The 14,257-nt window shown below is 40.6% G+C and overlaps 1 protein-coding gene across 2 annotated transcripts in view; it reads right to left on the bottom strand.

The window, feature by feature from the left end:
- Positions 1–14,257, bottom strand: part of DDX17 (DEAD-box helicase 17) — a 19,041-nt gene extending 4,784 nt beyond the window's left edge. For both annotated transcript variants that reach the window (XM_019734475.3, XM_019734474.3), the window contains exons 1-11: positions 13,882–14,257; positions 9,440–9,590; positions 8,677–8,776; positions 8,336–8,469; positions 8,001–8,066; positions 6,121–6,262; positions 5,585–5,745; positions 5,329–5,501; positions 4,903–5,013; positions 4,594–4,655; positions 3,295–3,354 (exon numbers count right to left, since the gene is read on the bottom strand). In XM_019734475.3, the coding sequence (XP_019590034.1) occupies positions 3,295–3,354; positions 4,594–4,655; positions 4,903–5,013; positions 5,329–5,501; positions 5,585–5,745; positions 6,121–6,262; positions 8,001–8,066; positions 8,336–8,469; positions 8,677–8,776; positions 9,440–9,590; positions 13,882–13,931 (1,210 nt within the window). In that variant the 5' untranslated portion in view covers positions 13,932–14,257. The remainder of the gene's footprint in view (positions 1–3,294; positions 3,355–4,593; positions 4,656–4,902; positions 5,014–5,328; positions 5,502–5,584; positions 5,746–6,120; positions 6,263–8,000; positions 8,067–8,335; positions 8,470–8,676; positions 8,777–9,439; positions 9,591–13,881) is intronic.

The following is a 14,257-nucleotide window of genomic DNA, read 5'->3' as shown; positions in this document are numbered from 1 at the left end:
CTTTCCCCTTTCAATTACAAAAGCACATTACACTAAAATTTCACTGTACTAACAAGCCCAGCTCTGCCAAATGAGGTTTTTTGCTCAACTCAAGGTTATTTTAACTCAGTACTTGCTTCAATTATTAAAGATTGTCTACGTAACCTGGGAAATTAAGTAGCCAGAGTGTGGGAAAAACCATGAAACCTTGAGACACAAGTTTAATGTTCTGTCCACTGCTGGGAATTGGGTTGAAAAACCTCCTAATGCTTCAAGTATGTAAATGTTAGTGTAATGCTTTCAGCTAAATGTATATTACTACCTACTTAAACAAACAAATTTAAGAATATAACAAAGAATCCTAATGTTTTGTGGAAAAAAAATCTGCATTTTACAAAGAATATTCAGAAAATATCCTAGATAAAACACAGATTTTTGTGATATAAATAATTAAAAAGCATTCTCTGTTTGTTACCAGACCGATGCACACTCCCTCCTCCTTTGGGAAACCGCTGCAGCCGATCCCGTCTCTTTGCCTTTTATTTTTGGCGGCCTCCTTTCGAAAACTCCGCCTTCTGACACGGGACCACTGGAGCGCGGGGAGCATGCATCAAGGGTCCGTGGCAGTGAGAAGTCCCCACACACGCTCGCTCTGTGAACTGGCTTAGATGCTTCTCTGTAGCCCCATTTGGTTGCCAAGCGCCGGAGAACCTGGGTTCGGGTAAAAATTTCAGGTCCTCCAACGCCTCCCCCAAGGATAATTGGGGTGATTGTAGAAAAAAATAATTAAAAAAATGTAAGTTACATCCAAAGGGTCAGACTGCATCTATTGCCCAGACTGGATTAATTTCAGGGGGAACGGGGTGATGATTAAAAAAAAAAAAAATTCAGCTATTGTTAAAGGGCCTGTGAAGAAAGGGGCATTATGTCTGTTTCTTATTACAATAAAGGCTCCTCAGTCTTTACTGACCCCTAAAGTCCTGAAATCACACCAGAAAGACGAGAAGGCAGTCATCACAGGGGGCAGCGTGAGTCTCCGGCTAGGGTCGTTGATGCAACAAGGGAAAAACAAAAATATGCAGGGCCGGGATGGATGTGAGATGGGGGTGGGGTGGGGTGGGAAATTATGCTCCATGATCACATCTTCAGAGCTAGGCAAGTGCTCCTCAGTCAATCCCACTGTGTGACCACGGGCACACGGGCACAGAGCAAGCTACATTACTGCACTGGATGCCCAGACGTGTGCTTTCCTAGCAGGAAGTCACCGGTTCACATACTACTACTTGGGGAGTATCTCTGGAGGGATTCAATAGAGGGCAGACATAGGGGTGCAAGTTCTTCAACTAGAAAGGTGTCCTGTGTGTGCACACAGAGCTGGCTGAGGACACTTAAGGGCAAGCGCAGAATTTGATTTTCTCCAGTCAAGCCTGCCCTGTTATTTGTGCACGGCCACAATATTCTCTTGCTGCCTTTAGAGAAGATGCTGTAGCAGGGTGAGAAAGTGCAAAGTTAATGCTTTGGCCAGCTGCCTAGAACAGCAACTTTTTGTCTGGCAAGCCCTACGACATGGCCTCAATCTTCCATCACTAACGGGGAAGGACTGAGACTGGCTAAGAGGCTCATCTAGAGCTGCTTCGGGCCAATGGAGATTTGTCTCGGCCATGTATTGAGTGATCTGCAGCTGATAGCAAAGCTTCTGTTAGAAAACAAAACAAAATAAATTCAATACTTTTAGCTTAACAGTGTGTAGTTTAAACCAAAAAAAAGGAAAAATCAAAAATATCCCAGTGGAAAGGGAGTAATAAAATAGTGGTTTCCTGAGGATGACTAGTGTTAACAGTATGGGAATCAAAGAACTTACCTGAAGGGAACATACAAGAAGCCATCGCTCGACAGGAAGTGAAAAAAGGCCTGGTGACTCAGCTGAAAATTGCACCCCTGTCTATGAGGTAGAAGCCTTCACTTTCCAGGATCTTGTAGGACCTTGGTCAGCATTCTGCCATTTTGGTGGGTTTTCCCCCTCCTTTTGATTTTTACAAGGCAGCAAACAAAGGGGCCCAAAACAAGCACTGATGTTGAGTAACAAGAAACAGACTCAGGTACCTTCCCTCTCCCCTCACTTGGATGAGTGGGGGTGGGATGAAGAGTCTAAGTTATTCTAATGGTAGCCAATTGATTTGGTTTAGAAATGCAGGGGGACATAAACAAATATTTTTAATTGTCTAGGCAAGATGCACAAAGAAGCTACCAGCACATAGCAAGCCTGTTTAAAAACCACCATCCCTGAAAGCTTTTATGTGAACTGCTTTCAGGCCTCAGCCTCTTCTCCCAACAGGCTCAAGTTCTAACCGCACAGATCCAGACATGACCTCAAGAGGGCAGAGACAACTTTCAGTCATGGCTGCCGGTCACCACCTCTGAAGGACGGAATGATGAGTGCAATGTATAAGAAATCTTCGTCACTTTTGTATTCCACTTTGAATACTTGTTCTCTTTATGTTAAATATTATAAGGGAATATGGTACTTCTCACCGTACTGGGCAAGATATTAAATACATACCAATAATTTAAAGATATCTTTGTGACAGAAATAATCTCGTTTTTTAAATATAAGTTTTGAGTTACCTCTGTTTAAGCTCAGAATAGGCTAAAGTACCACAAAGTAGCTCTACATTTAAATCGTAACAGATTGAAAACCCCAGAACACCAGCCTCAAATTAACTTCTTAAATTGGAAGACAGCACATGGATGATGAGTATGGGGGTGGGGGGGGTGACTGAGTGCCCATAATTTTACTTCAGTAAATAAAATTGGGCAATGCAGATTTAATTGCTGAATGACACTGTGTTTAGAGACTTATTAAATCCCAAGAATATGTTATGTTGGCATTCATGGACTTGGACCTCCATAAGGAGAGGAATCACTGAAAAAACGAGCTCTAACAGCTAGGTTCAATTAGCTCACCCTATCCAGCCAGAGAACAGATAAAACCAGGAAGAAGTTGAGCTGTTCAACTGAATGTCTCCTCTCCCTCTAACTGTTTGAATAGTCATGCCTAGGTCTTGCTGCAGTCCAAAGTCTGTTTGTTAGGAGCAGGAAGAGACTTCGAAAATAAAAGAAAAAAAACAAAACCCCCAAAACGCCAAGTTTAAAAAAAAAGAAATTGTGGGGGCGGGGGGAGAATCACACTTTGTATTCTTCTCTTTTAAATATTTATCCAAACACACATATATACAACTCTAATTTGAAACGACAAACAAATCCGTAAACCAAAAGATACATATACCATTGACAGAGACACCTATCTATACAAACCTAGCCCACGGGAGGCTACATCTGTGGCAATGAGGATGGGAGCCTTTCCAGAACGGAACTCTGCAGAACAAGAACGACATTATGAAAACCAAGCTATACATTGAAGGCTAAGTGATATCTTTAAAAAAACGATCAAATAAACATTCCTAGCTATATGACCCTTTTATCCTACCATGGTAAAATTTCAAGTAATGGTGTCAGAGTCTTTTAAATTTAAAGGAAATAGTCATTACTCTGCAAATCTTTATTGCACTCTCTTTCAGAGGGGCAATAAACAAAAAGTTACCTCTAATAATGAAATACTATTAGAACGGCGTGGCAGTTAGTAACAAAATTACATGATACAGAATTTTTTTCCTCTTAAATTATGACACCAAAGTTGCCTCCCAAATGAAATAAAACCAAATTTGGCAGGCGGGTGGGGGGAATTTAAAAAGATGTGGAATGAAAGGCAAAACCATAGTTTCCCATGAAATAATAGAAAAAAATATATATTGGTTTCTGTCCCCAGTTCTGACACAGAGCTCCTCAAACCCTTATAAATAGCGATGCTAGGAGAATCTTTTATTCTAATATTTAGTCATTGACCCAGGTTCCTGACAGGGTTCCTAAATCCCTCGCATCTCCTGGGTGAGAAGAGTGTGTTTTGTTCTGAAGAGGTGACACTTACTGGGCTCTAGAATAGCTCGATGGGGGCTAGTCACAAAAATAAACAAACAAATAAAACCAAGCCATGATCAAAGCTTGGTACTCTTAGCCCCACTCCCCATCCTCTCCCCTTCTCCGAGGATGGGGAGTGGGGCCATTGATCAAGTTAATGATCCATCATGCCTATTTTTATGAAGCCTCCATAAAAACCCCAAAGTATGGGCCTTGGAGAGCTTCTGGGCTGGTGAACATATTTATAAAGACAAGAACTTATTACATAAAGGAAGGGTGGTATAAGTTGTGAAAAATTGTGAAGACCCAGCATTACCGACCTAAAGGAAAGTGGAGATATGCCAAAAATGCCCCCAACAGTCAATTAATTAGAGCAGTGCTAGGCAAACTTGCCTGCAGGTCAAATCTGGCATAATGCCTATTTTTGCAAATGTCTTGTTGAAACGCAGCCAGGCTGTTTCTTTACTTATTGTCTTTGGTTATTTTTGTGCTACAACAGCACAAAACTGAATAGCTATGACACAAACTATGTTACCATCTGCAAAGCTGAAAATATTTACTACCGGGTCCTTTTACAGAAAGTTTGTCAATCCCTAAAACAAGAGCATGAAGAATGTTCAGTTTTGATTTTGAACTCACCATTAAGTACCCAATCTCTTTCTGGTTGACTCTTGTCTCCATGGATACACATAGCTGGCCAACTGTCAGAAGAAAAGTGATCAATATTTTAGAAGTCTTTAAAAAAAAAAAGAAGAAAACTAAGCTTAAACAAGAAGTGCAACATATTGAAATGTGAAGGTATGTTTCACTACGTAAACAGATGACTGTCCATTTAAAGAGTAAAATGCCCGACAGGCATGATTAGAATATTACACAACATTCACTACACCAATTTAGAAACGGCCACTGAACTATAAAACCTGAGGCTGAGTGACTGCCCGGACTTACCCATCTCTGCGCATCCTTCGAGTGAGATCATCACAGCGTCTCTTTGTCTCTACAAATATTATTGTCTTATTTTCCTTTTCAGCCATTATTTCCTCCATGAGTTGGATCAACCTGAAAACAAGACCAACAATGCAGTCACCCGGAGACCTCCCTGTACATGACACAAAAGCTGGATACACAGTATCAACACCCACAGCGAGTCCTTCTCACATTACTTTCTCTATAGCTGATAATGATCAGAGCGGGGGTTAAAATCCAAAGATCCAGAATCTCTGCCTTTAACCCCCGTGTTCTGATAAATGATATGAAGGATGGACTGATGCTTTTAGCGTTCTCAGGCCTCAAAAAGTTTTTGCTAGGACTTTAACTTCAGAGGATTATTAGGAAAGGTTTATCGGCTTATCACAACAGCGCAGTCTCCCGTACTTGTGGTCCTTTTCACTTTCCATGCAGACGTCCACAATCTGCAGGATGTTGTGGTTGGCGCTCAGCTCCAAATTGCCAACGTTGATTTGGGTGTAATCACGAAGGAAGTCCTCTGCGAGCTGTCTCACTTCCTTCGGCCAGGTTGCACTCCACATCAATGTCTGCCTATCAGGCTGTAAAGAAAGGAAAGACTTTCTTTTAGGCTAAGGAACTACGGCAAAGGGCACAGACAGAGCGCATGCCCAGCTTCACACACCCTGATTTGGTCCACGATTTTCCGGATCTGGGGTTCAAATCCCATATCAAGCATTCTGTCTGCCTCATCCAGTACAAGGTAAGTACATCGGCGAAGATTTGTCTTTCCTGACTCCAGGAAATCTATCAGGCGTCCAGGAGTAGCTATACAGATCTCAACACCTGTAAAACAAAAATCAAAGATCTAGCAACTCAGAATTCTTTAACGCCATCCAAGCCTCAGCAAACAAAGGGCCAGCCCTGGTGGTTGTACTCTGCTGCAGAGAACTAGCTAAATTTTAACACAATACTTGGAAAAGCATGATGTAAGGAGAATTTATGGATAGTCATCATATCTTCACAAAGTGTAAGTCTCTAGCCATGCTGGGTTTTCCCCAAATAGTATTTTAACCATACCTGAGACATTTTTAAGCTGCTGAAATACTGATCTTTTTTTTTTTCAAGAACCTATTATTTTCCTTTTCAACCGCATTCACAGAAATTGGCAAAGTGAGATAAACTAAAAATTCTTATGTGCTGAATTTTTAAATAAATTACCTCTCTCCAAGTCTCGAATCTGGGGACCTTTAGGAGCACCTCCATAAATGCAAGTACTCTTCAACCTGGAACACTTGCCATAGTCATCAGCCACCTGCTGTACCTGCTGGGCAAGCTCTCTGGTAGGAGCCAGAACTAGACACTGAAACAAACGCACACTTAAGAGACGTATCCCAAGTTAAAAAAAAAAAAAAAAAAGAAGTACAAAAAGTTATCTAGTTCTTTTCCTACTGTCCGTTTTGATACTTTCAAAGTATGTAATGAGGTGGGAGGATGGGAAGGCAGAGATACAAGAGACAGTGCATTGGAGTGTGGCAAAAAATTACGAGAATTGGTATTTAGCATGTGAGATGATGGTTTACTTCTGATACGACTCATTACCATCTATGCATACTATTTAAGTAGATTTACAGATTGTATCGCCTAGTTTTAACTAAACTGCCACAAAATCAACAACTGACTTAAAAATGTTCCTATAACAAAACTATGGATTAAATATTAGTGAGAAACAGATGAATAAGAAAAGGGTAGAGCTGACACTTTTCCCAATTCTAGTTTAAGCTCTTAGCCAGGCACATTAGGCAAAAACAATGAGTTATACACAATCTGACTGTTGGCCAAAAATATAAAATTTAAGACATTTTGAAATAGGTAACAAATACATTGTTAACAATGAATCCTGCTCTGTGTACTGATCCGTTAGATATTACCTAACGATAATAAAGCTAACTCAAACATATGAAATATACTACATAATACAAAGTAATACATAATACATAATTACTTTGTACATAATACAAAGTAATACATCACTTCTTTTTGTGAATATTGAGACATATCGTAGTAACATATAGATTTGTAAACATATCAAGGGCAGGCTCAATTAAAAAAAAACAAAAAGAAAAAAAACGGGTAAAAATGTACATTCAGGGCCGGTCCAGTGGCTCAGGTGATTGGAGCGCCGAGCTCCTAACTCCTAACGCCAAGGTTGCCGGTTCAATTCCCACATGGGCCAGTGAGATGTGTCCTCTACAGCTAAGATTGTGAACAACAGCTCTCCCTGGAGCTGGGCTGCCGTGAGCAGCCAGGGGTCAGCGTGAGCTGCCATTGGGCTGCTGAGTGCAGTTGCAGTCTGCTGTGTGCTGCCAGGAGCGGCCGGTGGCCAGCCTGAGTGGCCGGCAGCCTGTGAGAGCTGCCGTGAGTGGCCGATCAACAACCGATGACCAGTGACCGACTGCCTCAGCTGGGGGGGAACACAAGGCTCATAACACCAGCAGGGGCTAGGGAGCTGTGTCCTACACAACTAGACTGAGAAACAACAGCTTGAACCGTAGTGGGGGGGGGGGGGGGGGAGGCAAAAGAAGGGGGAGGAAAAAAAGTACGTTCGAAATGTTTAAAAGACCACTACTCAAATCTTACAGAAAGTAGCACAAGTGAAAATAATCAAATGAAAAAAATTATATTGCCCTATAAACATTTATAATATTATTTAACCATAGAGAATACACATCCTAAACCTGACTTAAACCCACAGGGCAGAAACCTCATTTCATACCTCTTTTGTATCCCTTCTAGAATCACTGAGCAATTAAGAACTGCACTGGAATTAATGCCTGTATATGAAGGTAGTATGTACAGTAGTTAAGAGTAAGACTGATTCAAATTCAAGCTCGGCTATTTAATAGCTGTATGGCCGTAGACAAGTCATTGAATTGCACTGTCTAAAATTTATCAGCAAGATGGGGATAATACCAATTCCAGATATGGAGGATGGGTTCAGAATGATATCTGAATACACATGTAAAGCACAGTACCTAAAACACAATAATCATTAAACTGTAGTTATTCTTAGAATTACAAACAAACCGAAACACACTTACAATTGGACCATCTCCCCTTTCCAAGTATGGCTGGTGGTTAATATGAACAATTGCAGGCAGCAAATACTACAAGAAAAAAGAACGACAGTCTTATCAGAAAAATAAGCCGTTATCTTAACAGTTCTAAATTATCACAATCGTTAAAGCCTAACTAGGGAAGTGAAAACAGTACTCACAACTGTTTCACACATGTGCAATGTAAATTTAAACACGAAATGGTTCCATATATTTCATATAGCAAGAAAAGCTAAAACATTACCTACACTATCTGAATTAAAGTTTTATAAAGAATCGAGAATGTATGGGATAATTAGAACAGCAAAATAAGTACGTACTGCTAATGTCTTCCCAGAGCCAGTCTGAGCAATGCCCACCATATCGCGGCCACTAAGGGCCAATGGAAATCCCTGGCACTGAATCGGGGTTGGTTCTGTGAAGTGCTGATCCATCAACACATCCATTACGTATTCTGTAAGAGGATAGATGTTACTCCTTTTAAGTAAAACTAAGAGCACAGCCGAGAAGTGTAACAGAAACCACTCTCTTTGTGAAAGGTATTCTACTTGGGTTTTCAACAAAATGCTCAGTATGGGTCAAAACCTTCAAATGCTCAATTACCCAAGTTTACCATTCAATCCAAACTAACAACTAAAACCCTGCTTTGATGCACACTTACGTGGGAAGTTAGCATGATGGAAGGCAAACACAGGTTTAGGACAGACGTCTCCCCCTCTCACTGTAATCTCCTTCTTACGGCGTAGTTCATCAACCTCATACTATGGAAGAAAAGGAAGACACATTAGTAAACAAGTTATTCTAAACATGCAAACCTTTATGTTCCAATCCAACTGAACAGTTACCATCCAATTCCAATTTAAAATGGAAAACATGTGAGAGGATCTCAAGTTTGCAGAGTCAATGAAGCAGGTGATAAAAGGTCCATTTTCCACCACAGGAAACATACACTCAGAAATATTAAGTGACTTGTCTGAGGTCAGAATTAGGAATAGGGAGAAAATGTGGAACTTGGGACCAAATGCTCTTTCCATTATACTTTCTTCTGAACAAGTAACCATAATGAGTAATCCCAAAACAATCATAATGAGGCCAAAAAGGCAAACAGGAACACATAATGCCAATGTTTAAATTTAACTTCATAGATGAGACACGACCTCATATACAGTTAAAATCACATTTGACAAATTGGTTGGAAGCATAACAAAATGAGAGCCAAGCAATCAATAACATTAGGTACATATTTAAACTGGTTCCTCCTATGAGTACTAAGTCTTAAGAATCTAAGGAAAAGTACCACTGCACTAGAATAAAACATGTAACAGCAACAGAAGTATGTGTAAATTCTGGCTAATGTCTACCTGGTTCATTACTGTGTATGAAAAAAGGGAAATAAATAAATAACCCCCCCGGCCCCAACTTACTGGAGTCAGCCTGGCCACTTCTGGATGTTCCACATAAAAATTCTTCTCAAACTTGGGGAGCTCACTCAAATCCCACTTCTTTTTACGTAAACGCTCCCCAGGATTACCAAATTTCTTCGGGGGAAGGCCACCACCACCTCTTGCTCCAAATCTAGAAATACGAAAATTATTACTTTATTAGTATTTTTGAAGGAATATACCTTAGGCTCCAAGAAAGCATGCAAAAAGATGGGGTTCTTAGGACACTACCAGCCCCCTCCAGAGAGAGTATTTTATTACTCTTGTATGAAGGTATGGAGAAGTTCGTACAACTTACGTTACTATCCAACATCGTTATGGGTATGATTACAACAAGGTGAAAAATTAGAAATTCTTACATTTAGAGAAATATATCAGGAATTATAACCAGATTCGGAATCTGAAGGTTTGAATTTTCATTCTGCAGCTTACAATATGATTTTGAGCAAATTATTTAATTCTGTCCCTCAATTTCTTCTGTACACATAATACTACCACCTATTTCAGAAGTTGCTATAAAGATGAAATGAATATGTGTAAAATGCTTTAAAAAGTATCTGATGTAGTAAACACTCAATACAAGTTAGTATTCAACAAATAGTTACTGGCTATCAACTAGGTATGTACCAGATGCTGTTTCAAGTGGTCAAGATACTAAAGTGAATAAAACAGAAGCCTCTACTCTTGTGTAATATTCAGACAAGTAGGTAAGGGAGGACGTTTAGTTTAAGCTTAAATTAAGGTTAAGTCTGTGAGAGGCAAAAAATATACTTCAAGTGAGAGTCGCCCCATACTTGGAATAGCTCCTTGGGCCCCTTGCCCCTTTGTACTGTAAAGGAGCACTCCTTTTGTCCGTTAATCTGCTGAAGAAAACTACTAGGATCTCCCCAAAAACCTGGTAGGCCAGTCTTCTCCTTTAGTTTACCCAAATAACCAGAACAAAGACTTACGACCTTTCCTTCCGGTTCATCTCCACCTTTACTCTGTATCTTTTTATTCTCAGGCAAATGGTACTATTCATTTAGCTATAAATTTACCGAAGAAATCACTAGTAAGTCTTAAGGTTTTAAAAACTCAGATTTAAAACCAATCTTTTTGCTTTATCTATCTTTCACACAGACAGGTTCAGTTGGAACACAAATACCGGTATGGTCACTAGCCAAACCTGCAATGTTCTTTTCCTTGAAGAATTCTAACATTAAGACGGTCTTTATTTCTGTATTTCAACCTATTCAGATACAGGGTACTGTTTGGTATACAAACAGTATACAGCATGTTTTCATCCCATTTCCTTACTTCTGAAAACACTATACTGAATTTAATTTCCCCTTTCCACTCTAACTCCAACTCACTCGTAACACCATCTTGCACATGGTTTTCACTTTATAATTAACGGCAGTAGTCGTACTATTTTAAAATGCCTCAATTTCCTGGAACTCAAGCCGTTCTTAAAACTGGCTTCAAGACCCAGCTAGACATTTCTCCAAATACAAACACACAAAGATTGATGGCAGGAAGTTTTCATGACACCACTGATTATCTACATTCAATAGGCAGAATTGGGTCAATTCTGATTCCACTTATACTGCTGCTGAACTGGTAAGCAAAGTCAGGAATCAGAACATGAAAAGCATATTGCACAGGGATATACTACCAAAGATAAAATATCAATGACATCTGCAATATGCTCTCATACTGACCACCTGGACACCCCCTCACTTGTATATGTGCTGCCGAAGCGAGCACCCCCCTCACTTGTAAATGAAGCAACCAACACAATTTTAAGTAACAAAAAAGCCAAGTCTCTAGATAGTCCTGCAGAGAAAATAAAAATGACCAAAGACCAATTTCTAGAGATTGTCTAGTTTATATCAATTTATGTGGTTCCTAGAAGGTGCCATTTCAACACTGCTACTGCATTCTAATGCTACCCAGACTTTAATAATGATCTAGAAGAAAACAGAACTTTTCAAAGGTTCCTCTTAAGACTTATTCAAAGCAGACCTTAATTTAAAAAAATTTTTTTCCCCTTTCTCTATGTTGCTTTGGCTGATTATCCAAGACATACTATCCTACACTAAAGATGTAGTTTGAAACACGGAGTTCTTTATAACTATGCTGACTTCAATATTCAAGAGTGCCTTTTACTCTTAGAAGTTTTGAGCACATTCGTGCCATCCTTTAAAGATGTGTGTATCCTAATCCCTAGCATATTAGGCTATCCATTAAAATATTTTTATTGAGTATTAAGTTTAATTTGGCTTTGCAATAAACACAGCTTTGAAGATTCATGTATTAACATGCAAAATCAGTTTAAATGAACAACGTACATTTTTGGACTATTGGTACATACACTGATCTCACTCCCTTTTCAAGATATTAATCCATTTCAGCTCTGTAACATTCAGTTAAGGACAAAACAATAGCAATTCAAAACGAAGTAAATTTCATAGTAGAGTCAGGGCACAGACCTTATGCAAGGGGGTCATTTTGTTTTAATAATTTTTAAAGTTTTCTAAAAAGTGTCATCTGGTACTAAAATCAATATGGGATAAACTAAGTATGGATCAGTAAAATTCACTTATTTCTCTCTTTAAAGTTTTATTATTAAAGCATATATTCTATGGAATATTAAATCGAACACCTGTGGTAAAGAAATAATTAGTATCTTAGTGGCCTCTACATACCTCGTTTACAACCCCCACTATAACTACCTCAAACTTGAACCACTCCCATGCTTTATTTAGTTTTATCACATTTGTAGGTATCCTCATATGCATTACCCCACCACAATTTGTTTTTTCATTCAATATTGTGAGTCATCCATGTTAACGCAAGTTTTTTTTTATTGCTGTACTGTATTCTACTGTATGAATATCCATAATTTATCCAGACATCTGGGTTGTTTCCAATATTGTCATGAACGATGCTGGTATAAACATCTCTGTATATGAATGTGGGGGCACAAGTCCAAGAGTTTCTCTAGGCCTTAGACTCTAGGGCATAAAGTTTAAGAGACGAATTACCGGGTCATTTTTGACTTTACTAGGTAACCTTAAGTTCTTTTCCCTAAGCAGTTGTATTGAAATTCACTTCTAAATTTGGCTATACTGTGAAACACTAAGCAAACATTCCACTTCCAGTCCTCCAAACTTAACACCAAGTTAAAACATTTTCCTTCCTACCAAGGTATAAATCAAAATAATTTTTTTTATTTTGTAAATTAAGTGATAATTGAGGTGCTTGTGACTAGTAGATTTGATACTTGTATACCTGAACAAAAGACAAAAATGTTTGGAGAAAATATTAACAGAGACAATTACATGCATTATCTCAATTCCCGAGAATACAAAGTACAGACAATTATTATCCCCATTTTCAGATGAGAAAATAGACTCACAACGGTTTAGGATTTTGCCCAAGGTCACACACATATTAATAAGTGGCGTCACATTACTTTTCATCCAAGAGATAAAACTTTTATTACAAAAAAAGTTAACAGCACAAATCGACATGAATCTGTATCATAAGCAACTTATTCATTTAACCGACATTAAGATTTGAATCTCCATATGTGGGAGGCCTTGTTTTAATGCTGTCAATTGCCAACCCTGTTAACCATGGCCTAACTGCATCAAAAACTTTCTAGATAGGCCGAGAAGTTAACGCTCCAGTGCGATTATAGAAAAAATAAAAAAAACCCGAAACTTGGGAAAAAACCCCAAAACCCTCCCTTCCCAAATACAGCCATTTAGATGCTCATTTCATTGCTTTATATTCCAATGTGCGTCCTTCCATTTAAATACGACTAAAGGAATTTAAAAATGTTTTTAAAACTAAAAGCCAGACTTCCAGTCTCCAGTTTCAGACGTGAAACTGGAGACTAACAGTGATCTCTGGCTATAGATAACGTAAGGGAAGCCATTTCGCGTTAAGATTTTGCTAGACTGAACTCAGAGACCTCCAACCTCTTCTCAACAAAAACACCCATGTTTCACAGATAAACGCTGAAGCCCGGAGAGATCAAATGAGTTGCTCAAATCCGCCAGGCTCGAAAGTCGCGAGGCGAGGCGAGGCGAGGCGAGGCCCGGATGGGGTCTGCGACGGCCGGGCCAGCCCCCTCCCGCTCCCCGCAAGGCAGGGGCCGTGCGGCGCTACGACCGCCGTCCGCAAGGAGGAGTTGGGGCGTCGCCAAGCTACCACCCCCTGCCAGGTCACCAGTGACTTCGGGGCCCAGGCCCACCCAAAGACCTGGGCTCTAAATCGCTATTATGTCCCGGGTCGCCTCGCCTCCCCGAGTCGGGAGCGCTGTTCGCAGGCCTGCGTTCTGCTCCAAGTCTCCCGCAGGCGGCGGTCTCCTCTTGAAGCAGCCACCCCACCCCCCATGCACACACAAGGCCTCTCCTCTCGCCCTCCTCCCTTACCCTCCACGGTCACGATCCCGGTCCCGGTCCCCAAAGCCGCCTCCGCGCATGGTCCCAAATGGATAGAGATCTGGGAGCGGGGCACGGATGGCCGGGCTCGGGAGGGCCTGCGGCTCCGGTCTGGTGACGACCGATGGCGGCGGCGCCTCCGCTGTTGTGGCGGCGGCAGGCGCGGCGCTCTCTCGCTCCGACGCGCTGTCTCCCGTCGCAGACGCCACCGTCGCCGCCTCTCTCGTCGGAGACGGGAGCAAAACACAGAGAATCGGGGTTATAAAATCAGTGGGCAGGTTTGGCTACGCTCAAACCCGGCAGTGCCGCGGTTCAGGCGTCTCCTTCCTTCCCAGCGACTGCACAAAATGGCGGCCGGAGCTGAGAC

The sequence above is a fragment of the Rhinolophus sinicus genome, chromosome 1 (genome assembly GCF_057876585.1).
Source record: "Rhinolophus sinicus isolate RSI-liver-muscle chromosome 1, RSI-T2T, whole genome shotgun sequence".
Classification (NCBI taxonomy): Eukaryota; Metazoa; Chordata; class Mammalia; order Chiroptera; family Rhinolophidae; genus Rhinolophus; species Rhinolophus sinicus.
The sequence above is the reverse complement of the archived record's forward strand: the minus strand, read 5'-3'. Positions and strand labels throughout refer to the sequence as shown.